This window comes from Rattus rattus, chromosome 2, assembly GCF_011064425.1.
Source record: "Rattus rattus isolate New Zealand chromosome 2, Rrattus_CSIRO_v1, whole genome shotgun sequence".
Lineage (NCBI taxonomy): Eukaryota > Metazoa > Chordata > Mammalia > Rodentia > Muridae > Rattus > Rattus rattus.
The window spans coordinates 29,649,451-29,676,864 of record NC_046155.1 but is presented as its reverse complement, the minus strand read 5'-3'; the positions used below and the strand labels follow the sequence as shown (position 1 = coordinate 29,676,864).

Sequence of the window (27,414 nt, the reverse complement as noted above, 5' to 3'; positions counted from 1 at the left end):
TCAAAAAAAGATTGGGAAGGACACTATATACTCATTAAAAAAAAATCAAGATGAACTCTCAATTCTCAACAAATATGCCCCAAATGCAAGGGTACCTACATGTGTAAAAGAAATATTACTGAAGCTCAAAGCACACATTGAGCCTCACACAATAATATTAGGAAATTTCAGCACCCCACTCTCACCAATGGACAGATCATGGAAACAGAAACTAAATGGAGACATAGTTAAACTAACAGAAGTTATGAACCAAATGGATTTAACAGATATTTACAGAACATTTCACCCTAAAACAAAAGAATATACCTTCTTCTCAGTACCTCATGGTACCCTCTCAAAAATCGACCATATACTTGGACACAAAACCAAGCTCAACATATACAAGAATATTGAATTAATCCCATATATTCTATCGGACCACCATAGACTAAGGCTGGTCTTCAATAGCAACAGAAACAACAGAAAGCCCATCTACATGTGGAAGCTGAACAACGCTCTACTCAATGATAACTTGGTCAGGGAAGAAATAAAGAAAGAAATTAAAGACATTTTAGAATTCAATGAAAATAAAGGGACAACATATCCAAACTTATGGGACACAATGAAAGCAGTGCTAAGAGCAAAACTCATAGCCCTGGGTGCCCCCATACTGAAATTGGAGAGATCATACATTAGCAGCTTAACAGCTCATCTGAAAGCTCTAGAACAAAAAGAAGCAAATACACCCGAGAGGAGTGGAAAGCAGGAAATAATCAAACTCAGAGCTGAAATCAACCAAGTAGAAACAAAAAGGACTATACAAAAAAATCAACAAAACCAGGAGCTGGTTCTTTGAGAAAATCAACAAGATAGATAAACCCTTAGCTAAACTAACCAGAGGGCACAGAGAGTGTGTCCAAATTAACAAAATCAGGAATGAAAAGGGAGACATAATTACAGAAACTGAGGAAATTAGAAAGAAAAAAATCACCAGATCCTACTACAAAAACCTATACTCAAGAAAACTGGAAAATCTGGATGAAATGGATGATTTTCTGGACACAGACCAGGTACCAAAGTTAAATCAGAATCAGTTAAACCATCTGATAAAGATAAAAATGGCCATCTTGCCAAAAGCAATTTATGGACTCAATGCAATCCCCATCAAAATTCCAACTCGATTCTTCAAAGAGTTAGAAAGTGCAATTCTCAAATTCATTTGAATAACAAAAAACCCAAGATAGTGAAAACTATGCTCAACAATAAATGAACTTCTGAGGGAATCACCATCCCTGACCTCAAGCAGTATTACAGAGGAATAGTGATAAAACCCGTATGGTATTGGTACAGAGACAGGCAAGTACATCAGTGGAATAGAATTGAAGACCCAGAAATGAACCCACACACCTATGGTCACTTGATCTTTGACAAAGGAGCTAAAACTATCCAGTGGAAAAAAGATAGCATTTTAACAGATGGTGCTGGTTCAACTAGATGTCAGCATGTAGAAGAATGCAAATTGATCCATTCTTATCTCCTTGTACAAAGCTCAAGTTCAAGTGGATCAAAGGCCTCCACATCATCAAACCAGATACACTCAAACTAATAGGAAAGAAAATGGGGAAGAGCCTGGAATCCTTGGGCACGGGGGGGGGGTAACTTCCTAAACAGAACACACCAATGGCTTATGCTTTAAGATCAACAAATGGAACCTCATAAAATTGAAAAGATTCTATAAGGCAAAGGGTACTGTTAATAGGACAAAATGACAACCCACAGATTGGGAAAAGATATGTACTAACCCTACATCCATCTGATAGAGGGCAAATATCCAAAATATACAAAGAACTCAAGAAGGCAGACTGCAGAGAGCCACACGATCCTAGTAAAAAGTGGGGTACATTTTGGTCATCCTTCTTCTTGAGCTTCATGTGGTCTGTAGACTGCATCTTGGGTAATTCGAGCTTTTGGGCTAATATCAGTGAGTGCAAAATGCAGATGCTTCACTCCTTCTTAAAAGGGGGAACAAAAATATCTGTAGGAGGGGATATGGAGACAAAGTTTAGCAGAGACTGAAGGAACGGCCATTCAGAGCCTGCCCCACATGTGGCCCATACATATACAGCCACCAAAACTAGATAAGATTGATGAAGCTAAAAAATGCATGAGGAAAGGGACTGGATATACATGTCTCCTGAGAGACACAGCCAGAGCATGTCTAATACAGAGGCGAATGCTAGCAGCAAACCACTGAACTGAGAACGGGACCCCCTTGGGGGAAATTAGAGAAAGGATTGAAAGAGCTGAAGGGGCTTGCAACCCCATAGGAACAACAATGCCAAGCAACCAGAGCTTCCAGGGACTAAGCCACTACCCAAAGACCCAAGGACTGACCCAGAGCTCCAACTGCATGTGTAGCAGAGGATGGCCTTGTTGGGCACCAGTGGAAAGAGAAGCCTTTGGTCCTGCCAAAGTTAAACCCCCAGCACAGGGAAATGTCGGGGAGGGGGTGGTAAGAGGGGGTGGATGAGGGAGAACACACTTACGGGGGAGAGGGAGGGAATAGGGGACTTATGGACAGGAAACTGAGAAAGGGAATAACATTTGAAATATAAATAAAGAAATATATCCAAAAAAAAAAAAAAATGGAATACAGAGCTAAATAAAGAATTCTCAACTGAGGAATTTCAAATGGCTGAGAAACACTTAAAGAAATGTCCAACATCTGTAGTCATGAGGGAAATGCAAATACAAACAACCCCGAGATTCCATCTCACACCAGTGAGAATGGCTAAGATCAAAACCATAGGTGACAGCAGATGCTGGCAAGGATGTGGAGAAAGAGGAACACTCCTCTATTGTTGGTGGGATTGCAAGCTGGTACAACCACTCTGGAAATCAATCTGGAGGTTCCTCAGAAAATTGGAAACAGTTCTACCTGAAGACCCAGCTATACCACTCCTGGGCATATACCCAAAAAAATATTCCAACATGTAACAAGGACATATGCTCCACTATGTTCATAGTAGCCATATTTATAATAGCCAGAAGTTGGGAAGAACCCAGATGTCCCTCAAAGGAGGGATGGATACAGAAAATGTGGTACATCTACACAATGGAGTACTACTCAGCTATTAAAAACAATGACTTCATGAAATTTGCAGGCAAATGGATGGAACTAGAAAATATCATCCTGAGTGAGGTAACCCCAATACAGAAAAACACACTTGGTATGCACTCACTGGTAAGTGGGTATTAGCCTAAAAGCTCACAATGCCCAGGATACAACCCACAAACAATATGAAGGTTGGAAAGAAGGAAGACCAGGGTGTGGATGCTTCAGTCCTGCATTGCAGTGATGCAGGGAGGAGGTGGGGAGGAGGATCTGGGAGGAAGAGAGGGGAGGAGATAAGGGGGCAGCATCAGGAACTGGAGGGGACATGAGAGAGGTACAGAGGGTCAGGAAATCGAACAAAAAGAATACGTGGCAGGGAGGATGAGGAACTGGGGTTAGCCACTGAAGAGTCCCAGGCTCCAAGGACCCAACGGGAATGGCTTTAGTCAAAATGCGCAGAGAAGGGGGAGACAGAACCTTAGAGACCACCTAAAGTAGATAGGCACAGCCACTGGTTGAGGGATGGGGCCACCCACCTGTCTCAAAGTTTTTAACTCAGAAATGTTCCTGTCCAAAGGAAGAACAGGGACAGAAAACGGAACAGAGACTGAAGGAAGGGCTATCCATGGCTGCCCTACCCGAGGATCCCTCATGTCTGCAGACACCAAACCTGACTCTTGCTGTGGTCAAGAGATGCTTGCTGACAGGAACCTGGTGTGGCTATTCCTTGGGAGATCTGGCCAGCAACTGACCAGTGCAGATGTGGATGCTTGGAGCCAGCCATCAGATGAAGCCCAGGGAACCTGGTGAGGGAGCTAGTGGAAGGACTGGGGTAGAGAAGGGGGATTGCAACCCCATTGGAAGAACAATGTCAGCTGGCTGGACCACCCAGAGCTCCTAGACACTAGAACACCGACCAAGGAGTGTACCTGGAGGGATCTATGGCTCCAGATACCAATGTAGCAGAGGATGGCCTTGCCTGACATCAATGGGAGGGGGGACCCTTGGGCCCAGGGAGGTTTGATGCCCCAGCACAGGGAGATGCTAGAGTAGTGGTGCGGGAGAGGGTGGGTGGGTGAACACCCTCATACAGGCAAAGGGGAGTGGGAAGGAGGGAGGGCAGATGTGGGATGGGGGGTTTGGTGGGGGACTAACCAGGAAGTGGGATATCATTTGAGATGTAAATGAATGGAATGATTAATTAAAAAAAAGAAAAAGAAATAAAAACACAATAACTGAAGAAAAAAATTAGTAAATCTAGAGTCAGAAAAATAAATAAACAAGTAAACAAATAAATAAGTTATAGAATTCAGTCTAGAGAAATTTTTAAAATTTGAAGCCAGGATAAGAAATGCAACAAAAAAAAAAAAATTCAAGTATCTAAAAAAAAAGCATTGAGAAAGACAATACCCAGAAACAATGACTAGAGAGAAATTTCCAGTGTCATCTTCACATCCTGCAGGTCTCACTCTCCAGCAGTACTGAGAAACAACAAAAGCCATGATAGGCAAGCAGTCTTCCAACTGAGCAGTACCCTCAACCAGGCAATACTGAGGAAAGTAATGAATACATAGGGTATCTATCTCTTCTCATGCATAATTTATAAATACCATATCACTACAGGCCTTTAAGTGTAGGGAGAAACAGTACACAGAGCTGGAGAGGTGGCCGTACTGGAACTGAAGCTCACAGACCGAGAGATGTTACAGGTACTCACCAGGATACTGCTTTGCTGTAAGCTCTAGTTTATGAGACAGCAGCATGGCTCCAGTAGTGTTGTCTATTGTATAGACTTGCACAGAACCACTGTGAAAATAACGACAATCTTAGTGAAAAATGACCAAAATAAACAGAAAAGGCACTATCATAGGAATCTATGTTCCCATTGTTCTGTGAGTAATTCGTCATCTCATCAGTCTAAACAAATGCATGGGCTCAAGTCTGGCCATTACCTTTCTAAATATTCTAGAAATTCCTCACACTTCCCAGATAACACATACATTGTCCATTCTACTATATCCATTACAAAACAATCTGAACACATAGCAACAAGAAGGAAAACATGGTATATCCATACAGTATCATAGCTATAACACTGAAAGAAAACTTTAGCAATACGCATTAAGCTGGGTGGCAAAAGTGTGTGTCCACACATAGGCACCCTCCTCTTCTGCTTGTTTAGAAGACAAACATAATAGGGAACACAGGAAAAATATACTCATGACCACACATTTTTAAATAAAATATGAACAAATCAAATCATGAACATAAAACTTCCCCTCCCCCACCATTTTTTTTTTTTTTTTCCCTCCTACATTTCTTTTTAAAGGGATTTACTAGACTGGTCTAGACTTCACTATGTAGCCCAGGCTATAATCCTCAAATTCACAATCTTATTGCCTCAGCCTCACGAAGCTAGGACTATAGACATGTGTCATAATGTTCATGCTTCAATTTTATTTCAAAACTCTCCATCACATGAGTTATAGCAACCAACCCTCCAAACCCCAAACAAAACAAACATAGAACAAACCAACCAAACAGAAAAACCCAACTGATTTTACGTGTAAGCTTTATGAATATTCACTAATTAAAATTACATACTCATGTAAGGTCCTTGCCACACAAGCATACGGACCTACCTGAGTTCAATTCCCAGAACCCATATGAAAAGGTAGGTTCAATGCTGCACACTGTAATCACATGCTGGGGAGCTGGGGACAGGCGGATCTCTGGGGCTAGCCAGTCTCCTCTAACTAGTGAATGCCAGACAAGTGGGAGACACTGTTTCAAAGGGAAGATGGTGTTTCTGAAGAAGGTGTCCTTCTCAGATATATTAAGGAATTAACAATAACTACTGATGCCTTAAGGATTAACAGTAAAGACCCTAAGTTTTAATGTATTTACTCTTTATTATTGGTATCTCAACTTTCTGCATCTCACTTTTACAAATTCAAATGTTCAGTGTCTGAAATCTGTTCTTTACTTAAGATGAATGATAATTATGACAGGCATACTCAAGCCCCTAAGTATGTTAAGATATCTTAAGTTTAAGTTAGAATGAGTTACCAATTACCTTGCACAACCAAAGGCCATCAGTCGGTATTTGTTATTTACTGCAACACAAGTCCCATCAACAACATCTTGTGGCCAAACTCCATGAAGCTGCTACATTAAGAAAAAGAGTTAAAGCTTAAAAAGTGTTTCCCCTAAACTTATTGAGGATTCAATAATTATCATTCAAAAAAAAAAAGATTCAGTTTAACAAGGTATCATTTGGTTTTACCTGTATAAGAAATCTCTCACAAAGCCTATCATCTAAATGGTTTCCCTCAAGAAGCATAAAACAGTAAAGACAAAGGAGAAATGGAAAACATTCGCATTAGAAGCTGAGAAATAGTAAAGAAAGCTTAGAAATAGCTCACTCTCCACTGTTGGGCATACAAAACACCTGGGAATTTGGAGTCTCTCAAAGAATGGTAGAGCTGTGCCAAAGTCTGGTTCCTTGCTGAGCACATGCCCAGTGTGAGCAGCAGAGACCAATGTCCACTCCAATGGAAAGCTAAACATTTTCCCTCTGTGTGAACAGTAAAGAAATGAACCTTCTAGTTTTTAAGTCTTCCAAAGCTCAAATATCAGAATACTGGGGTAGTCAGGACTATGTACCCTCTGGAAAGGACTACAGGACTCTTTATAAGGAACACTGGAGACAGAAAGGGGAGAGAAAGGAGAAGAGTAAGAGAAGTGAGGAGGGAAGGAACCAAAGAATGGACAGGAACCCTTAAATAAATTATCAGTCAACAAACACTGTGGTGAACTTCATATAACAAAATCTACCAAAACAGAAAATAATAATTTTTATTTTGGGCCTCTGTACAATACAAAAGCAACAGCTATTAAAGGATATACAATTAAGAGATGAAATAGAAGAAAGGCACTCCTTTGGATGATGAAAATGATTACGATGAAGAAGAAAACCCAGGAAATACATCTTAGTTAAAGGCCTATCATAAGCCACCAATCTGGAGAAGTCTGTCTGGAGCAGGCTAGAAAGCTCTAACAGAAAATTCTTAAAGACTGAACACCTAATGATTTAAAGAATGGAGAGAATAAGGCACCTGTCAGTCAGTTTGGGGTTACAAGGTAAGTACATGAAGAATACACTAACGCAGGGCTAGGTGATAGCTCACTGGGTAAAGTGCTTGCTCTGCAAGCATCAGGACCTGAGTCTGATCCCCAGAACCTAAGTAAAGGCCAAGTTTGGTTTTATGTACTTGTAATTCCAGTAATGAAGGTGAGGACAGGTGGGTCTCTAAGTCTAGATGGTCAGCTAGTTAGTCTACTTCAAGCTCTAAGCCAATGAGATATCCTGTTTCTAAAATCAAGGTTGACAATGACTGAGGAATGGTAGCCTAGGCTGTCCTCTGGTCTACACACACACCCCTGCACATACACCCCCCCCCACATACACACCACACATACAAACACACACACACACACACACACACACACACCCTGCACATACACATGTATGCATAAGCAAAGGCACACATGCATACACACAGAGTAACTAAACACAAAGAGCCAAACAATTATTAACTCCCAGTGGAAATAAAAATCTACAGAAAAGGAAAAACTAGTCATTAGCACATTACATAGTTTCATATTAAGAGAATTTGCAAGCTGACTAATATATAAACAATGGATAGTAATCTCATTAAAATAGTAACATTATTGAAAAGTTATGAACATGTTGTAGTTGGAGAAGATTGAAGCAAATGGTCATTTTCCACAGGATAAAGTCAATAACCTTACAACTGCCTATAAAGTTTGAATAACTATATTTGAACTAAGAAAACATGAGAGTTAAAAATAAAGCAAAATTAATGTATGTAAAATAAAATAACTCAAAATGTACAATCCATACCTCTGCAGTAAATCTACTCGATACTGGTGTAATAAATCCAACTTTACCATCATTAAACACAACAGCAAATCCATCAAGTGTGGCACAATATTCCATATCTTTAATGTGCACATCTGCAAAGCCGAGGAATGAACCTACTGATGAAAAACACATGAATAGAATAGGGTTATAATAAGCTATTATTTCACATGTCTGGGTAGTACTACCATATTCCCAATATTAAACAACTGGGTCTACCTCATGTACAAAGTATAACTACCTCTAGATGACTGAAGGTCTACTGAAAAGGGTACTGTAGAGAGATTGATGGCTTTTCTTCCATTTGTCATTCCTTCCCAATGAATAAGATGAAGAAGTCCATCAGAAGTTGCAACAAGGAGATCTTCCAGCACAGACTGCAAACTGGAGGGAAGCAAGCACCTCAAGTCGATTACCTTGCAGGACAGCATACTGGGATAGCAATGAGTATAAATAAAACAGCTCTCAAAAACTGCTTCTGCAAGCCAGGTATTGGGGTGCACACCTTTAATTCTAGCAGTCAGGAGGCGGAGGCAGGTGGACACACACACACACACACACACACACACACACACAGAGGTGGGGGGGGAGGGAGGGAGGGAGGGGAGGAGGGAGGAGGGAGAGAGAGAGAGAGAGAGAGAGAGAGAGAGAGAGAGAGAGAGAGAGAAGGAGAGAAACTTCTGTAATCAATGCTGAACATCAGTAAGGTAGGAGGACTTAAAACTCTTTAAGTCAGCCACACTCTAAGTTCCAGGCTGGTCAGGAATTTGAAAATGAGACTGTGTCCCCTAAAACAAGACAAAACAGACAGAAGGAAAATGCTTTAGCAAATCAGATCATCATATCCTTACAGAACACTACCTTTCTATAACTCTAGTATAATCTCTAATCTGTTAGAAAGTAGAACTATTGCGGTAACAAATTAAAGAGAGACGGAGTGTGGGTGTGGTGTGACTGAGGAAGAATGAGAGGAAAGAGTAGATGTGCCGACCAGAAGACGGCAAGCTGAAAGCACAGACGTAGTAGAACCATCCTCTACCACTGTCTGAAAGGTCTCAAAAAGAGAAATTCTTACCTGTACAATCTCAGAGCCACATGTAGTGACTATATACCTGAAAATCAATACGCTCATAACCTCTACATTATGACAACAAAGCTGTAACAACTGACCAGACAGACAGATGGAAAAATGGGAACCAGAAGAAAAAGACAAGCCCATCAATACAAACAGACTATTACACAATCCCAATGTTGGATTAGCAGATAATCACTTAAAATAATCGTGATATAAATGAAAAAAATCTATATGAAGGCTAAGAAGACAGATGAGTTGGTGATTCCTGCCTCTCCCGGGTGTGGAAGAACAACCTGAGTAAAGTCAGGGTTGTGCAGGTGCCAGTCTGTTCCTCTGCCAGGCTCTCTCCCTGGGAAAGGTCAGATTCTGTTCCCAGTACCCACATAAAAAGTGGTAGCATGTATCCGTGGTCCTGGTGCTGGAGGGCTGGGGAGCACGCATAGGCGTCCCTCCCAAGTCTGCTGACCAGCCAGTCTAAGCAAACGCTGGCCACCAGGCTTAGTGAGTGATCCATCTCAAATCATCTGATGGAGCCAGGTGGTGGTGATGCACACCTTTGATCCCAGCACTTGGGGGGTAGAGGCAGGCGAATCTCTCTGAATTTGAGGCCACCCTGAGCTACAGAGTAAGTTCCAGATCAGCCAAGGCTACACAGAGAAATCCTCTCGTGAGAAACCATTAAAAACAGAAAGAATACGGCGAAGAGCATCAGATGTCACCCACACCTCCCCGCCCCAGGAGAATCTACACAAGATACTCCAGCTACCCCAACTAAGACTAAGAAACGTGTTGAACAATGGCTGGTGTCCATTGTTAAATGAATATTTCTTCATTATTCAAAATGTTCAAAAATGGGCCTTGTCCCAAGCTACCCAACTGCCATTCTCAATTAATTTTAGTACAAATGTCAAGCCCAAAAAGTTAGGTCTTTTCACGCTGCACTGATTCCTACAATATTCTGAATATCCTTAGTTTTAAGTACATATAAAAGCTACATGAACACATTTTAGGTATGTTGTAAATTAACTACTCCATCATTGGCCCCACAGATTATATAACAGGTTTCACATTTCTCAAACAGGTATTTTTCAGTTTAGGATGCTGACTGAGCTCTGAAGGATTTATTACTATGGTAAGGAAGGGATATCATGCATGCATCACATCCTGCCACACACCACTTGAAGTAGACAGTGTTTCTGATTAACCAATTATTAAAACTCGTAATTACAAATGTTTATCTTTCAAATATGCTCTGTATTCAAGCAATAAAAAAGATGGGTACTTAGCAATAATCTTTACTTTTTATTTGATTGAAAATAAAAGGTGACAGTACTTTTGCTCCTATAAGCAACATGATAATCATTATTCCTAATGTTAATTCATTACATTGGATAGTAGAAATAACTGATTATATAGTCTTTCAGAGTCTTCTCTCTCATTTACAAGTGTATTTCCAAGAAGTGTGTATTTGATGAGCTAACAGTGTTATTTAAATGAATTCTTCCTTTGCAGGTCTGAGAGGAACTGACTGCTGACCTAAGTCTGCGCAGGCAGGCAGACAGGGGAAAGCCACTGTCTCGGGTCCTATTGCTTCTGTGAATGTCACGGCCAAAGAGCACGCTGTGGGGGAAAGGGTTGATTTGGCTCACACGTCCACATCACTGTTCATCATCAAAAGGACAGGACAGGACAGGACAGGAACTCAAACTGGGCAGGAACCTGGAGGCAGGAGTTCGTGCAGAGGTCATAGTGGGGGCCCCTAACCGGCTTCTCCTTATGGCTTGTTCATAGAACCAGGGCAACCAGCCCGAGGGTAGCACCACCCACAATGAGCTGGACCCCACCCCATCAATCACTAAGAAAAATGCCTTACAGACTGTCTACAACCCAATCTTATGGAAGCAGCTTCTTAATTACAGTCTCCCTTCTCACATGGCTTTACCTTGTGTCAGGTTGACACAACTATCCAGCAAAGTCACACGAGTTGAAGCAATTCATCCCTTCCCTTTGGTGGTGCTAGAATCTGAACACTGGGTCATGAGCATGGTGAAGACATGCTCCACTACTGAGCACACTTCCAGTACCAGAAATCCTTTTTGTAAAGGCTCTCTCTCTCTCTCTCTCTCTCTCTCTCTCTCTCTCTCTCTCTCTCGCTCTCGCTCTCGCTCTCTCTCTCGCTCTTGCTCTCTCTCTCTCCATGTGTTACATGGCTCTACCACCAGGTGGGGCATTAAACCAAGTTGTAGTGTTCTACCTTGTTCTGTGCCCACATACATTCAAAATTCCTTCTGCATCAAATAAGTCTTTTAAAGTTTTACTTTAATAGTATGTGTGTGTGTGTGTGTGTGTGTGTGTGTGTGTGTGTGTGTGTGTGTGTGTGCGTGCGTGCGTACCCTGGTACATGTTTGAAAGTCAGAGGCCAACCTTGGGAATCAATCTCTATTCCCACTAAGTCATTAGGCGTGGAAGCAAGCACTTTTGCCTAGAGCCACTTTGCCGGCCTATGGTTCAGTATGTTTGAAAGGTACCTAATAGAAAACAATCTTTCCCCAAATCTGTCCCACTAGCTTATGCATTCTAGAACAACAAACCTCTAATACCTCTTAAGACCAAGCATTCTTATTATGTACACCTTGCTTTTTAACCAATAGTGTGTCTGGGAAGTCTCTTAAGGATGGAGCCTCAGTGTTTTCATAGCTGTACAGTGTCACCAAAACACGCATGCAGAGGACAGGACGGTAATAGCTAACAGGTCAACCACCACGAAGCAACTTAGATAATGAAGTTAAACTGAAAGGATCTTTGAGTATAAATAGATTTCTGTGTGTTAGTATTTCTTACCGCCTTGTCATGTAACCTGTATTCACACTGGCATCAGAAAGCTTAGTATTCTTTCAAGTGTACATGTACTTCCAAGAAACATATGGAGGCCATACAAAGAGACAGCTCCCGCTTTTCCTCTACATACATGATTTTATTGAATCTCTTTAGTATGTTATCATACCATAAAATCAAGCAACTAATTTATAAATTTTGAAATACAAAAAATTATCTTGTTTGTCATGTGATTTAAACAACTACATGGTCTTTTGTGGTCAGAAAATCTCAAACATAACTAATATACTGTACCTCATGATGGGTGCTTGCAAATCCAGTATTTTCTTCATTTCTAAATTCAATGCTGGGGCACAATGTTCTTCCTTAAAATGAGGTATCCCCTTCATTTGTGGACTTCCTCTAAGAGAAATAACACAAGGTTAAGACAAAGATATCTAATCTTTCCCCAATTTGTACCTAATATGCACTCAAACAAACATAACCAAGCTTACAGACTAGGTGCTCATTCTACAGATTCAAAATTGAAAATCAAACTTGAATTCTATCACAGTAGATTCATTTATACACCAACAAGATATATGTAAGCTTGACTAATTTAACTTGTGTTGGGGGCTGAGAGTAAAACGCAGAGGAAGGGAGGGAGAGGGAGGGAGAGGGAGGAGAGAAGGGAATTATGTTGGCCTTTCAGGAGAACTGACTCGAGTGCTTCCCTAGCAAGGAAATTACAGAAGCAATGTGCTGTTCCGTAAGTGGTGGTATATGGTCCAAAGTGTTCTTTCACTTCACCTACTCCACGCTTTATCCTTGATTCCTCTTCTATGGGTATTTATCAGGTCTAATGTCAGATTCAGGGATGTACTTGGTTATTTCATAACTGACTTGGTACTGATAACAAAATGGCATATGTACTTAAATCCATGGTGATTAATGGCTGCACAAGAATAGGCAGGCCAATGTCAGGAAAGTGAGCACACACCTCCTAAAAAAGTCTACAGAACTGTCTTGAATTCCTCACCTCTGCATAGCATGGGTATATGCCATCACCAGACTACTATTCTTCCTCATTGCCTGTGTTGGGATTTAATAGTTATGTATCTGTCTCAGGGTTCTATTGCTATGATAAAGACCATGGCCTACAGCAACTTGCTTATACTTCCACATCACAATCTATCACTGAAGAAAGACAGGGCAAGAACCCAGGACAAGAACTAAGGCAGAGGCCATGGAGGAAATGCTGCTTATTGGCTTTCTCATGCCTTCCTCAGCCTACTTCCTTATGTACCAGGCACAACAGGCTGAACTCTTTCACATCAATCATTAAGCAAGAAAGCACTCTATACAGATTTGCCTAGAGGCCGTCTTTGGAGGCATTTTTTCAACCGAGAGCCCCCTTCCAAGCTGACTCTAGGCTGTGTCAAACTGACATAAGCCTAACCAATGTGTGCCTTTTATGGCGGCTCTCAATCTTGTCAACAACTGTCCTACTGACATCATTTCTCTTTCTAATCATCTACAATCCTGCAACTCAATTTCTTAATACTTTTACTATAGTTAAGTGTGTAGAGTTAAAGGGACCAATAGTTTTTGAGGTTTCTAGTGTTTGTGAAAATCACTTTGCTGCTCAGAAACCTGTTTTGCTTACTTTCTGTTTGTGGGTTTCTTTTCTTTTCTCCCCCAGCCCCAAAATAAGCATAATGGTAGCTAACTGTCATCTTGTTACTGCAGTAACCAGGAGTATTTGAGTCTCTCTCTGTCTGACAGGCTAAGCTCAATTGATACTCAACCATTAAGGTTGTTTGGTTAATGTCCCAACAATTTTTAAAAAGAAAACGAGAATCTAGTTTACCAGAGTCCCATTTGAAGTGGTACTCATGCACTCTGTGGTCACTGTCCGAGTTCAAGTCTCCAAGTCTAAGTGCTTTTAAAGCTAATTTTACTTTTCAAAGTAGTACTTAAAATTCAAATAGTGTTGAAAGACTCATGAAAAAGGAAAAAAGAATGTAGCCTCTGGAGATTCGGATAACAAACAAGCCAACCTTGCAGAAAGTCCTGAGTTAAATAAAATGAAAACACCTGAAAGGATGGTCACTTTAAAGCTACGCACTTCAGGGAGGGAGATGGCGGTAACCTGAGTGAGGGCTGAATGCTCTATTTGTCTCTTGTATGTAAGGAAAACCATGTCAAATATGCTGAAAGCAATTATTTACCTTTGTATCTTAAAGGCTTTGCCCTTCCCCTGAGTGAGTGACTGAGTGAGTGGGCGAGAAAATGAGTGAGAGAGAGAGAGAGAGAGAGAGAGAGAGAGAGAGAAAGAGAGAGAGAGAGAGAGGGAGAAAGAGAGAGAGAGAGAGGTGTGCTCGGGTGACTCACTATGTAACCCAGGACAGCTTCAAATCCGTGATTGTTCTGTCTCTACCTCTCAAAATGCTGATATTACAATTTTATGTTACTGTGACTGTGTATATAAATTAAAATTTGGTCATTTTTTAACCATTAACAGTTTCTATGTCCTTTCTTCTGATGATATAATATTCTGAAAATATCTCTAACATTCTAGAAGACTAGGATTTCTCCTGGACCTCACAGTCAAAGTTAACAATATATCTTGACGTCACTAAGAGTGCTAGCCTATTGTTTACTCGGCCTGTTTATTTACCGTGCTGTTAAAAGAACAGCTGAACAACCAACCTTACTCATCTTGGATTTCCTGTGTATAACGTGTATAAGTTAAACGACTGCACAGCTACATTCTTACACTGGGCACTGCTCCATGCCCTTGACCCAGATGCTGCAGGTGTATCTTTGCTGAAAGCAACTTCTTAAAACTTACCATAAAGGTTGAAAGCAACCATTTATGGTTACTGGCTGATAAACAATGATGTTTGCTATCTGGTCAGTAGGGATCAGTTGGAGTCAGCGACTTAATGCTTTTAAAACTCTGTTAAAGATTTCCGTAAAGTATCCCATTCCTTTCTCCATGTGATATTTTCTATGCTATTCAATAAACAGAGAGCAAAGTCCTTTATTATGGACAGGCACACCACCCACAGACAGACAGATACCACACACTCATACACACAGCTCACACATCAGACAGGCACACACTGGGACACATACCCACAGACATAGGGACAAACAGGTTTAAAAGAGATTCCCAAGACAGCCTTCAAGCAGGCATAGTCTCAGGCTCATAAAATGATCAGACAGCGGAAGATGAAGTAGAAAATTCAACTCTGGACTTGCTCTTGTTACATGACTCCAAGGAGAAGTGCTTTTTATTTCTTTCCTTAATGCAGTACTGATTCATTATTGGATTCAACTTGGATTTCATCCCCAATGCATTATATTCTGCACACCTTCCCTTCCACTGAAAGCTTCTTCTTCCCAACAAGTCCCTTCCTGCTCTGATCCAATCCGCCAGCCGAGCTGTAGGTGCTTGCCTGCACAGAGTGGGAATTATTTATTGGAATAATAAACATATCGATCAATGGACACCTCTAAAGAAAATGGTGACTCTTCTTCCAGAGCAAGACGGTTTTTAAACATGCTTGCTTGTGTGTGTGTGTGTGTGTGTGTGTGTGTGTGTGTGTGTGTGTGTGTAAGTGTGTGCTGGGAACAGAGTGTGGGGCCTTGTGCATGTTAGGGAAGTGATCTAATACTGAGCAATGGAGTGCTCACTCTCAGGGGCAGTTCTACTCAGATTTTATCTCTGTCCCTCCCCCATCAATATCAGAGCCTCTACTCCTTTTTTCTTTACTTTTTAGTCAGTTCTAAACTTTCAAAATAATAGACCTTCTATAAGCACATGAACCTACATTACTGTACTGAGCACCTGAACTGTTAATCTTTGTGTAGGTCTGGAATAGTAACATTTTGTTTTTTTTGAAAATCTTAATGGTGTTTGTATTAGCCTGTAATCTTTTTCTTAAACTTTTGTTACACTAGATAATGAATTTCCTACACTATTTTCTGTTTTTCTTTCTTATTTGTGCCTTTTGTTCTATACCATACACGTTTCCTCAACTATTTCAATTTCAAAGATTTCTGTGGAATTTACGTCTTCTGTAGTTTTCTGTCTAAAGTGGCCAACTGCCATTTCTGTCATATGGTTTTTGTCTTCTGCCATGTCCTTTACGCCACCCACACATAATTTTCTATTGTCAAGTCTCCTACACTGGAAAGTGTTCTAAGTTAGCTATCAATCCTTGGTTCTTTATGTTTAAACGTTAATGCTGAAGAGTTAACAGGAACGAGCTTGTATGTGTACCCGTGGGGGCGTGCTGTGGGGGCTGCCAATTGGCAGGCTCCAGCATCATGGGCACCTGTCTTTTTTTGTAGTGCTCTGCAAATACTACTAGCTCTTTAATAACTTTCCTAGCATGGTTTGATTTCTCTAGTAAGGAGGCCTCGATTTTAAGTAGGAAAGACAGAAGCCAAAGTACAGAGCAGGACTTGCTGAACTATCACTGTCTCCCTCAGCTTTAGCTTGTCACCCATCCCACCCCATGCTCCTCGGTGCCTATAATCCCTCAGTTCAATGGTATAATACAGCTCCTGTAGCTTACAAAGTGAAAAGGAAGGCATCTTTACCCCTTATTTAGGTTTGCCCGGGAACCCACGGCCCTTACTTCACTGTGTGTACTCTGGGGTCAGTAGTCGGTCTAATTTCTCAGCCTTTTGGATTGCAGATAAAATAGGTGATTTCTGACAGTATTTTCGGGCAGTCTGGTTAATCTTTCCAAGACATTTACTTTTTTATTTTTCAGTTCAAAGATTGGTCAGAGACATCTCTACCTTTCATTAAAGACAGAAATATTTCAAATTGTTGTTGAGTTGATTGTCCAGTGCCTTTCAAGATTACCCACCTAAAAATGGAAACTCTGTTTTTCTTTATATTAAATTCTTTGTACTCACTAGAGATGAAGGCTAACATTTGTTTCTCAATGACTTCTAAATTATAAAATCTTCATAGAAACATTTCCACTCTACCTTCCAAGCACACAAACACATAATAAAAATTTTTAAAATTACAGTGACAAAAATTAACTTTCTAATGAAAACTTTATTGTTTATAGCTGCAATAATTTAATACATTTTCATAACAGATGGTTGGAAGACAGTCATGGAAGTTAAAGCTGAAAGAATAAAATGAAGCCAGTTTAAGAAGTATACCTTGATGGTATGAAAACAATAATACTAATCAATTATATGTATAAAATGTGTTCAGAAATGTTTTATAGCTCTCTTCCTCCTGCTCCTGTTTCCTCTTGCTCTCCCCTACCCCTTTGTCCCTTCTCTCCCCATTCCCTTCCCTGCTAACTAAAAAAAAAAAAAGTTTTATATATAGTACCTTAACCATTTGTAATCTTTTTTAAAAAAAGAACTATTTATTTATTTTATGTATATCTGTACATTGGAGCTGTTTTCAGACACACCAGGAGAGGGCATCAGATCCCATTACAGATGTGGTCGCTGAGAACTGAGCTCAGGACCTCTGGAAGAGCAGTCAGTGCTCTTAACCACTGAGCCCCATCTCTCCAGCCCCCCATTTATAATCTTTTGAAGACAAACTTTATTATCTCTACTTTTCCAGAGGAAAAATATAACGCAAGAAACAATGAGAACATTGTTAATGGCCACAGAACTAATAAAAGCTGACATTTGAACTGTGGTTTCAATCCTATGTTCTAAGCAACTAAACAAACATTAATTTTAAGATGACTGCTGAAGAGGTGGTAAAAACAGAGGCCCTGGAGACTAGAGGTTAATTAAGAGACCAATTTTCACTTCTGAGCATGCTTCTTGCCTACTTACAGAACGCTAGTATGACTTACTTTAGTATAACAATTAAGAATTTGTGCTACAAGCTGGAGAGATAGCTCAGCAATTAAGAGGACTGGCTTCTCTGAGTTCAATTCCCAGCAACCACATGGTGATTCATAACCATCTGTAATGGGATCTGGTGCCCTCTCCCCTGTGCACAGTGCCAAATAGTACTGTGTAGCTGCTGGTGGAGAAGCGGCATCAATGTTACACCCAGCTGTGGACTGAACGCTCACAGTTCATATCTAAACGTCAAGGCAGATGTGCCCACTGGGGCAAGAGTGGTACAACAGTTATGGAATAACCAACCAGTTCTGACTGGATTTGAGACCCATTCCCTAGGAGAGAACTCTCATGCGTGGTACTCTAAACTCAGTCAAAGAATACACTGGAAGTTTCCAGGCCCCTGGGGGCTGTTTGAGCTACTGTTTAGCTAAACAGACATGTTATGTTCATCAAATTACTTTCTAAGCATGTGCATTTATTCCCATAGGATAGTGCCTTACTAGCCTTGGCAAAAGACCCCCCACCCTTCCCCCGGATTACGGATACTACAGAATTTGTAAATTGCTCAAAGTTCTGAGAGTGACTGTTGAGTGCTGAGCCCTACACAGGACATCTCTGTCAACTCTCTCTGACTCAATGAGCATCGCAGACCAAGGCACAGAAAGGATGCAGACGGGAGAAGTGCTATCGAAAGCTGTCTGTCAGACGTGACATGGCTGTTGCACTCATGAGCTCACAGCAGCTGGGACCGACCCAAGATTAGACATACCATTCTGTCACAGCTAGGAGCAGGGTTCCTGATTAACTACTGTAGCTGGGAAGAGGGGGCTATTTTCTTCAACAGTGTAATGATTGATAAGTTGCCCTTTCTCTGTGCATAACCCAAATCTGTGCTTGGGCAAGCAACTCTAATTAAACTGAATGGGTCATAAAAGGCAGTGGAGGGGAGAAAGTCAAATAAAAGGGGATCTAATTGGGAATGAGAGCTGAACAAGAGAGGGTAAAGAAGCAGTAAATATGATTAAAATACACTATATATGTGTATGAGACTGCCAAAAACAATTTAATTTAAAGACTTGTGGGAACGACCTCATGCGTACCAACACTGTGTAAGAAGAGGCAAGGAAGAAAACTTCTGCAGAAAGAATATTTGAGAAAGCAATAGAAATTTTTCTACATTTGATTAATTTGATTAATATATAAATATAAAGTTCCAAGAAACTGAACTTCAAGTAAAATAAATATGAAAAGGCTGAAACAGAGGTATATAATTCTCAAACTGTCAAAGAGAGTTCTGAAAGCACTAAGACAAGTGTCTCTCTCACATATAAAGAATTCTCAACATAACTGACTTTTCCTTATCTGATTTAGGGTGGCCAGAAAGCACTAGAACAACATACTTTACAGCTGAAAGAATAAAATGTTGACAGACGGGGTTGGGGATTTAGCTCAGTGGTAGAGCGCTTGCCTAGCAAGCGGAAGGCCCTGGGTTCGGTCCCCAGCTCCGGAAAAAAAAAAAAGAAAAAAAAATGTTGACAGACAACAAAACACCTAGGCAAAGTATTCTTAAAAACTAGAAGGAGAAATTAAGAGGTTTAGGGATCTAAAAAAAATTAAGGAAATCGGTCATAAACAGGACACACTAACCACTAAATGAAACCTTTTGGGACGAATGAAGACAGGAAACAGTAACTCAAAGTCATATAAAAAAAAAGTTTGAAAAAGGATCACTATAAAGGAAACATTAAAGCTGGAAATATGCTTCTGCTTCAGAAAAGTGCTTATTCCTGTATGATTTGAAAGACAGGTATATAAAACAATACTTATAATCTATGTCAATAATCATATAATATGTAAACATATCTCTGTGACAACAACATCATAAAAAGGGGACAAATAAAAATACCTGGTCTGGTATCACTGATGTCCAACTGTTACTAATCCAGTAAGCAGTTACATGTGCAAGATATTAACTGCTCAGGACAACCACTGAGAAAGTAACTACAATGTACGAAGGAAACAACTCACTAGTGAATCAAAATTCACAATGAACGTTTCTAGATAACTTCTGTAAGGTTTATTATTTTTCAAAGTGGAGCTCACTATAACTCTCATATTCAATTAACAAGAATTCCCTTTTATTTTGAGCACACATGAATCGTCTTAAGGGTCCAGTGGGGGCGCTGTAACAATCTAAAAGACAACCTAGACAACAATGCTGGGAACAACTTTGTAGAGTTTAACTCTTATTTTTCTCATTTTATACACATAAATAATTATTAAAGAAAGGCAGAAAGTAATTTAAGAGTGCCCTTTCCATGTCAAAGAAGAACCTAAACTGTAAACCAGTTGATAGGAAATACAATACTTCCCTCCTTCAAGACACATATAATGAAGGCAAAAAAATGAAACTAATCTCACTTGAAAATTTTGGCATTCATGTCAACAAAGAACACTGAAAAAGTATGGGGGGAGTGGGGTGTAGCTATATTACTGCTCAAGTTTGTAACTGTCTTCAGGAGTAAGTTCTCTAAGACTCAAATTACACTGTGGTGGTTTGAATATGCTTGGTCCACAGGGAGCAGTACTGTTAGGAGGTATGGCCTTGTTGGAGGAAGTGTGTCATTGTGAGGCTGGGCTAAGAGACCCTCTTCCTAGCTGCCTGGAGGACAGTCTTTTCCTGATTGTCTTCAGACCAAGATGTAGAACTCTTGGCTCCTTCTCCAACACTGTGTCTGCCTGGGCGCTGTGTCTGCCTGGGCACAGCCATGCTTCCTACCATGATGATAACAGATTGAACCTCTGAACCTCTAAGTCAGCCCCAATTAAATGTTGTCCTTATAAGAGTTGCCTTGCTCAGGGTGTCTGTCTCTTCTCAGCAATGGAAACCCTAACTAAGGCATACATTATTTTCAAATGTACCACAAAAGTATATAGAAATTTTAAATGAAGAAACTACGATCACTTTTAATGTCACTCAAACACACCCTGGAGGGTTACACCAGTGATACTGTTAACTGCTACAACACAAATTCAATAGGCTTCTGTCTGAACAAATTCTCACAGCAGGGATCTTAAATACTATTAAATATCATTTAAAGAACATAGTAACAACTGGGGTTGGGGATTTAGCTCAGTGGCAGAGTGCTTGTCTAGTAAGCACAAGGCCCCAGGTTTGGTCCTCAGCTTCTGAAAAAAAAAAAAAAAAGGTGGGGGGCCTGGGGAAATGGCTCAGTGGTTAAGAGCACTGACTGCTCTTCCAGAGGTCCTGAGTTCAAATCCCAGCAACCGCATGGTGGCTCACAACCATCTGTAATGAGATCGGATGCCCTCTTCTGGTGTGTCTGAAGACAGTTATAGTGTACTTATATATAAAATAAATAAATAAATGTTTAAAAAAAAAAAAACCTCTCCTCTCCTCACAAGCACTCATGAAATGCTAGTGTGACTTCTCAGGACGTTCATTCTTTTATTTTTTTCATTCATTTATTTTTAAATTACATTTTTTTGTGGTGCTGAGGGATCCTAAGGCCTTGTGCATGTATGCAAGTGCTCTACCACTGCTATGCCCCTGAACTCCAGACCCTGACATAACTTTACTTATTAGTATTAGAGACCTCCTCAGTACCATTTAATAACAAATGCCTTATAAATTATGCTAACTGGGCATTTATAGTAATAAACATGAATCCCAAATTTAAGATCAGTCAAGAATGTGCTAGTTTGACCTAGGGAGTTCTGGCTGTCTTACAAGCTCTGGGACTGAAAGGCTTTGCCTGTCCAACCCCAGCTCTGAAGTTCAGAATGTTCTCTTTCTCTACATCATACATTTCATCATTTGTAGACAATTCCATTGGTTTCTTTTCTATGGCAAAGGACTTATTGGGGACTGAATACAGGGCCTTATGCATGCTAAGCCATTCTTCATTACTAAGCTATACTACCATAATTATTTATCAACATGCCCATAATTAATGAGAATATTTCTGATGATTATATATTTATATATTTAAATATTTGCACAACATTTAAATGTGCTTAAATAAATATACTCCAGTGGAAAATAACTGAAAATTGCTCAAACTGACTGATGATCCTATAGGTAGTCACTTTTATTATTTTAATAGAGTAAATGGTTCCAATTTATTCAGCCAGAAAACAAATGCAAAAACAGGACAAAATACATGAAACAACTATAGACACCCAAGGGCAGTCAGAAGAATTTCAAGGCCAGCTTGGGCTACAAAGTGAGAACTTGTCACAACCAGAAAGAAACAAAGTTTTCCAGCAAAAGTCACTTTCCAGACTACCATATACAATGGGGAAACCCAATGCTCAGGAAAACAGATTTATGGAGCAGAATAACAGAAATGTTAGAGTTACCCTGAAAAGGAGTTCTAGAAACCTTCATTCCTCTTACAACACTGGTTATTAAGCCATTCTTACATGTAACCCCAAAGCCAGACAAAGAATAAACTATTAAGGTTTTGGATATCCTGGAGGAAGCTTGTTCTGAGGAGCTACACCTTAGAGACAAGTTTAAAGCAAAGGCTAAATCCACCCTTACCAAAATAGGACAGACAGACTGCAGATCTGTCAGGATATTTTCCAAGGAACCTGCCACCCATACCAAACTTTATCGTTCTTTAACATAAAATCAGAAAACTATTCAAATGGAAAACACAAAGACCAGATATAATAGCATGCTGATTACTATACTGGACTATACATGTATAGTAATAATATGTAGATCATACTAAGGATGATGTCAGTATCCAAACTAAAGTTACTAGACATGTGATATGACCCAGGATTTCTACACATGGGTTTTAATTTACTGAAGAGATATAGGACAAATGGAGAGTAGAGATGGATTATAATCTAAAAAACCAAAATTCACATTTTAAAATTATACTTCTCATAGTCTAGTCTAGTTTTTCAAATAAAATGTATCACTGATTGCTGGAATGTGTAAAGTGTACTATGGGAATGTACAGAGAATTAGTGACTTCCTGAGTACAAAGGACAAAAGTACTGCTCTCAACTCAAGAGCCAGGCCAGACAGCATGCTCACATTGTACTAATGGGCTCTCCAGTGAGTGGCAGGAGGCAATGGTATGGTTTAAACAAGATGAAGTTGAAGCTTAACCACTGAACCACTTAAATTGGTTTAATCACAGAAAGGTAAGCTTGGCACTCACAAAAGGATCAGCTATAGACTTCGCCTACTTATATACGGCAAAGTTAAAGGTGGAGAGAACATGGAGCACAGAAACAAAACAAAGCAACCTCCCCGCAACCACTAGAAAACACTATGCTTAAGGACTATAACTGAGAATGCCAACTTAACCTCACCGACAAATTCATGGAACAGATAGCATTAGTTCCACCTATCAGATGAATAAAATGGAGCTAAAAAATAAAAGCAACATAACTAATCCTAAAACCTACGGAAAACCACAAGACATTTTATATAGGGGAAAGGCAAGAAAATTATATATTTAAATCACGTAGAGGTAAATTATAAGAAAATATAATAATCCAGAAAAAAAGTTTCAAGTTGTAAACTTAGAAAGTCTGTTAGGATTCGGAGGCAATGGATAGCATGGCCGAAGTGGATTGTATAGATGGGTGGACTACGGTGTGCACGAAAAGGGAGAGTGCATCAATTCTAGTACATGCTAGTTCTCTGGGGAGGAGAGAACTAACTGGTTTTATACTTTTCCAGGATTAAGTTACTTAAAAAAAAATCACAACATAGTATTTCATTTTTATAGTTAACTACTCAAAAACATCCCTTCTGACTAATTACAAATTCTTTGTTAGGACCTACAACTTCCAATATTTTCTCATTTATTGCAAAATGTCATTCCCCTAAGTATTTTATTCCCCACAAACTCTTTAAGATCCTTTTGCATGCCATCTTCTCAGTGAGGATTCAATTTCAAGCTGTAGTTCCCCTCCTCATTCCCTAACCCTGCTTTATTTGCCTGCATAACACACAATGTGTTATGATTACCAAGCTGCCCCAGGCCCCACCCCACTGTTACACCCCTAGAAGCTACAACACCTCCTAGAGACTTTTATTTTTAAAAAGGGAAAAATTACAAGTGAGCACACAGTCCTACTGACTTAAGCTGCTAGCAGAAGTAGTGATCGTAACACCAGCAGCATGCAGATTCCAGGAGCTGGTCAGATCTTCTAATAATTCTATCAGTCTCTGCATTCAGATGGCACCATTGGGATGCGGCTATGACAAGAGGAGTTTCTGAATTATGTAATAATAATTTAACCATCCTAATAATAAACAGTGTATTCATAAATGGTACAAATACAGTGTATTCATAAATGGATGTATGATGTACACAAAGTTCAGTTAGAAGTCACAAATGTAACTCTACAGAATAGATACATGCTAAAATCAAACTATACATAGAAGTTTTGAGATGCTCAAAGAGAAACTTTTTTTTTTTTTTTTTTGTCAAATGCTTTTTCAGCATCTAGTGAAATGACCATGTGGTTCTTTTTTCTTTTTTTTTTTTTATTAACTTGAGTATTTCTTATATACATTTTGAGTGTTATTCCTTTCCCGGTTTCGGGCAAACATCCCCCCTACCCCATTGGGTGTCCCCTTCCTTATGGGTGTTCCCCTCCCCACCCTCCCCCCATTGCCGCCCTCCCCCAACAGCCCTAGTTCACTGGGGTTCAGTCTTAGCAGGACCCAGGGCTTCCCCTTCCACTGGTGCTCTTACTAGGATATTCATTGCTACCTATGAGGTCAGAGTCCAGGGTCAGTCCATGTATAGTCTTTAGGTAGTGGCTTAGTCCTGGAAGCTCTGGTTGCTTGGCATTGTTGTACATATGGGGTCTCAAGCCCCTTCAAGCTCTTCCAGTTCTTTCTCTGATTCCTTCAGCGGGGGTCCTATTCTCAGTTCAGTGGTTTGCTGCTGGCATTCGCCTCTGTGTTTGCTGTATTCTGGCTGTGTCTCTCAGGAGAGATCTACATCCGGCTCCTGTCGGCCTGCACTTCTTTGCTTCATCCATTTTGTCTAATTGGATGGCTGTATATGTATGGGCCACATGTGGGACAGGCTCTGAATGGGTGTTCCTTCTGCCTCTGTTCTAAACTTTGCCTCCCTATTCCCTAGCAAGGGTATTCTTGTTCCCCTTTTAAAGAAGGAGTGATGCATTCGCATTTTGATCATCCGTCCTGAGTTTCATGTGTTCTGTGCATCTAGGGTAATTCAAGCATTTGGGCTAATAGCCACTTATCAATAAGTGCATACCATGTGTGTTTTTTCTGTGATTGGGTTAGCTCACTCAGGATGATATTTTCCAGTTCACCATTTGCCTCTGAATTTCATAAAGTCATTGTTTTTGATAGCTGAGTAATATTCCATTGTGTAGATGTACCACATTTTCTGTATCCATTCCTCTGTTGAAGGGCATCTGGGTTCTTTCCAGCTTCTGGCTATTATAAATAAGGCTGCGATGAACATAGTGGAGCACGTGTCTTTTTTATATGTTGGGGCATCTTTTGGGTATATGCCCAAGAGAGGTATAGCTGGATCCTCAGGCAGTTCAATGTCCAATTTTCTGAGGAACCTCCAGACTGATTTCCAGAATGGTTGTTCCAGTCTGCAATCCCACCAACAATGGAGGAGTGTTCCTCTTTCTCCGCATCCTCACCAGCATCTGCTGTCACCTGAGTTTTGATCTTAGCCATTCTCACTGGTGTGAGGTGAAATCTCAGGTTGTTTTTTGATTTGCATTTCCCTTATGACTAAAGATGTTGAACATTTCTTTAGGTGTTTCTCAGCCATTCGGCATTCCTCAGCTGTGAATTCTTTGTTTAGCTCTGAACCCCATTTTTTAATAGGGTTATTTGTCTCCCTGCGGTCTAACTTTTTGAGTTCTTTGTATATTTTGGATATAAGGCCTCTATCTGTTGTAGGATTGGTAAAGATCTTTTCCCAATCTGTTGGTTGCCGTTTTGTCCTAACCACAGTGTCCTTTGCCTTACAGAAGCTTTGCAGTTTTATGAGATCCCATTTGTCGATTCTTGATCTTAGAGCATAAGCCATTGGTGTTTTGTTCAGGAAATTTTTTCCAGTGTCCATGTGTTCCAGATGCTTCCCTAGTTTTTCTTCTATTAGTTTGAGTGTATCTGGTTTGATGTGGAGGTCCTTGATCCACTTGGACTTAAGCTTTGTAGAGGGTGATAAGCATGGATCGATCTGCATTCTTCTGCATGCTGACCTCCAGTTGAACCAGCACCATTTGCTGAAAATGCTATCTTTTTTCCATTGGATGGTTTTGGCTCCTTTGTCAAAAATCAAGTGCCCATAGGTGTGTGGGTTCATTTCTGGGTCTTCAATTCTGTTCCATTGGTCTATCTGTCTGTCTCTGTACCAATACCATGCAGTTTTATCACTATTGCTCTGTAATACTGCTTGAGTTCAGGGATAGTGATTCCCCTGAAGTCCTTTTTTTATTGTTGAGGATAGTTTTAGCTATCCTGGGTTTTTTGTTATTCAGATGAATTTGCAAATTGTTCTGTCTAACTCTTTGAAGAATTGGATTGGTATTTTGATGGGGATTGCATTGAATCTGTAGATCGCTTTTGGTAAAATGGCCATTTTTACTATATTAATCCTGCCAATCCATGAGCATGGGAGATCTTTCCATCTTCTGAGGTCTTCTTCAATTTCTTTCTTCAGTGTCTTGAAGTTCTTATTGTACAGATCTTTTACTTGCTTGGTTAAAGTCACACCGAGGTACTTTATATTATTTGGGTCTATTATGAAGGGTGTCGTTTCCTAATTTCTTTCTCAGCTTGTTTCAAAGAGAAACATTTTTAAGACCACTATCATCTATTCCCCAAATAACAAGATATCTATTAGAAGGAAGAAAAATTAGTTAAAATCTTCTCTCTCAAAACCTAACATCCATGACTTATTATCAATAATAAGAAAAGGTATAAAAATGTGCCATCAAAACGTTTTCAATTATGGATAGTAGTCCCATAAAATTAAAACAGGGTGGAAAATCCCCATAGGTTAGTGATATTGCAGCCATTGTTAACAGGAAGCACAACACACATGAAGTGCTCTAAGGACTCATTTCTCAGATGTGTCCTTGTTTCACAATGATATATGACTGTAAATGGATCTTGATGAAATTCTGGTGTACATAACTAATTCTGGTCTCTTTTGTCCTCATGTGATATGAGTTAGTGGATACTTCTGGCCACAATGTAGATTTCTTCTGCAAAAAACCAGCTGAAATTTTGGAGATAAAGGGTTGATAAGAACAATTGTTAATCTCTTTCCAACTAGTACTAACTCACTGACAGTGAACTGGTAAGAAGTTTCACATATCTGATGAAATGTGTTAGAAAGAGATAGGTAAAGCAAAATAAGGTTAGAACGTTAATAGCGATTGTTAATAGTTTAATTGCTGAAGTTATTTTCATTATGAAGAATAAGAATTACAAGAAATTTCAAAATCTCCTACACTCATATTTAAGCACAGTTAATTAAATGAATTCAAATATAATTATTTCTGATTTATCTGTGGCAAATCTGAAGATGTAAAGCACAACACTAAAGCTGTTACCAGTCTGCATACTGG

The 27,414-nt window shown here is 39.9% G+C and overlaps 1 protein-coding gene across 2 annotated transcripts in view; it reads right to left on the bottom strand.

The window, feature by feature from the left end:
* The window catches only part of Ric1 (RIC1 homolog, RAB6A GEF complex partner 1), a 90,749-nt gene that overhangs the window by 31,329 nt on the left and 32,006 nt on the right, over positions 1-27,414 (bottom strand). The window contains exons 4-8 of one of the 2 annotated variants that reach the window (XM_032891780.1): positions 12,244-12,351; positions 8,281-8,423; positions 8,022-8,158; positions 6,171-6,262; positions 4,812-4,900 (exon numbers count right to left, since the gene is read on the bottom strand). In XM_032891780.1, coding sequence (XP_032747671.1) covers positions 4,812-4,900; positions 6,171-6,262; positions 8,022-8,158; positions 8,281-8,423; positions 12,244-12,351 — 569 coding nt within the window. The remainder of the gene's footprint in view (positions 1-4,811; positions 4,901-6,170; positions 6,263-8,021; positions 8,159-8,280; positions 8,424-12,243; positions 12,352-27,414) is intronic. The other variant, XM_032891779.1, reaches the window with a different exon arrangement.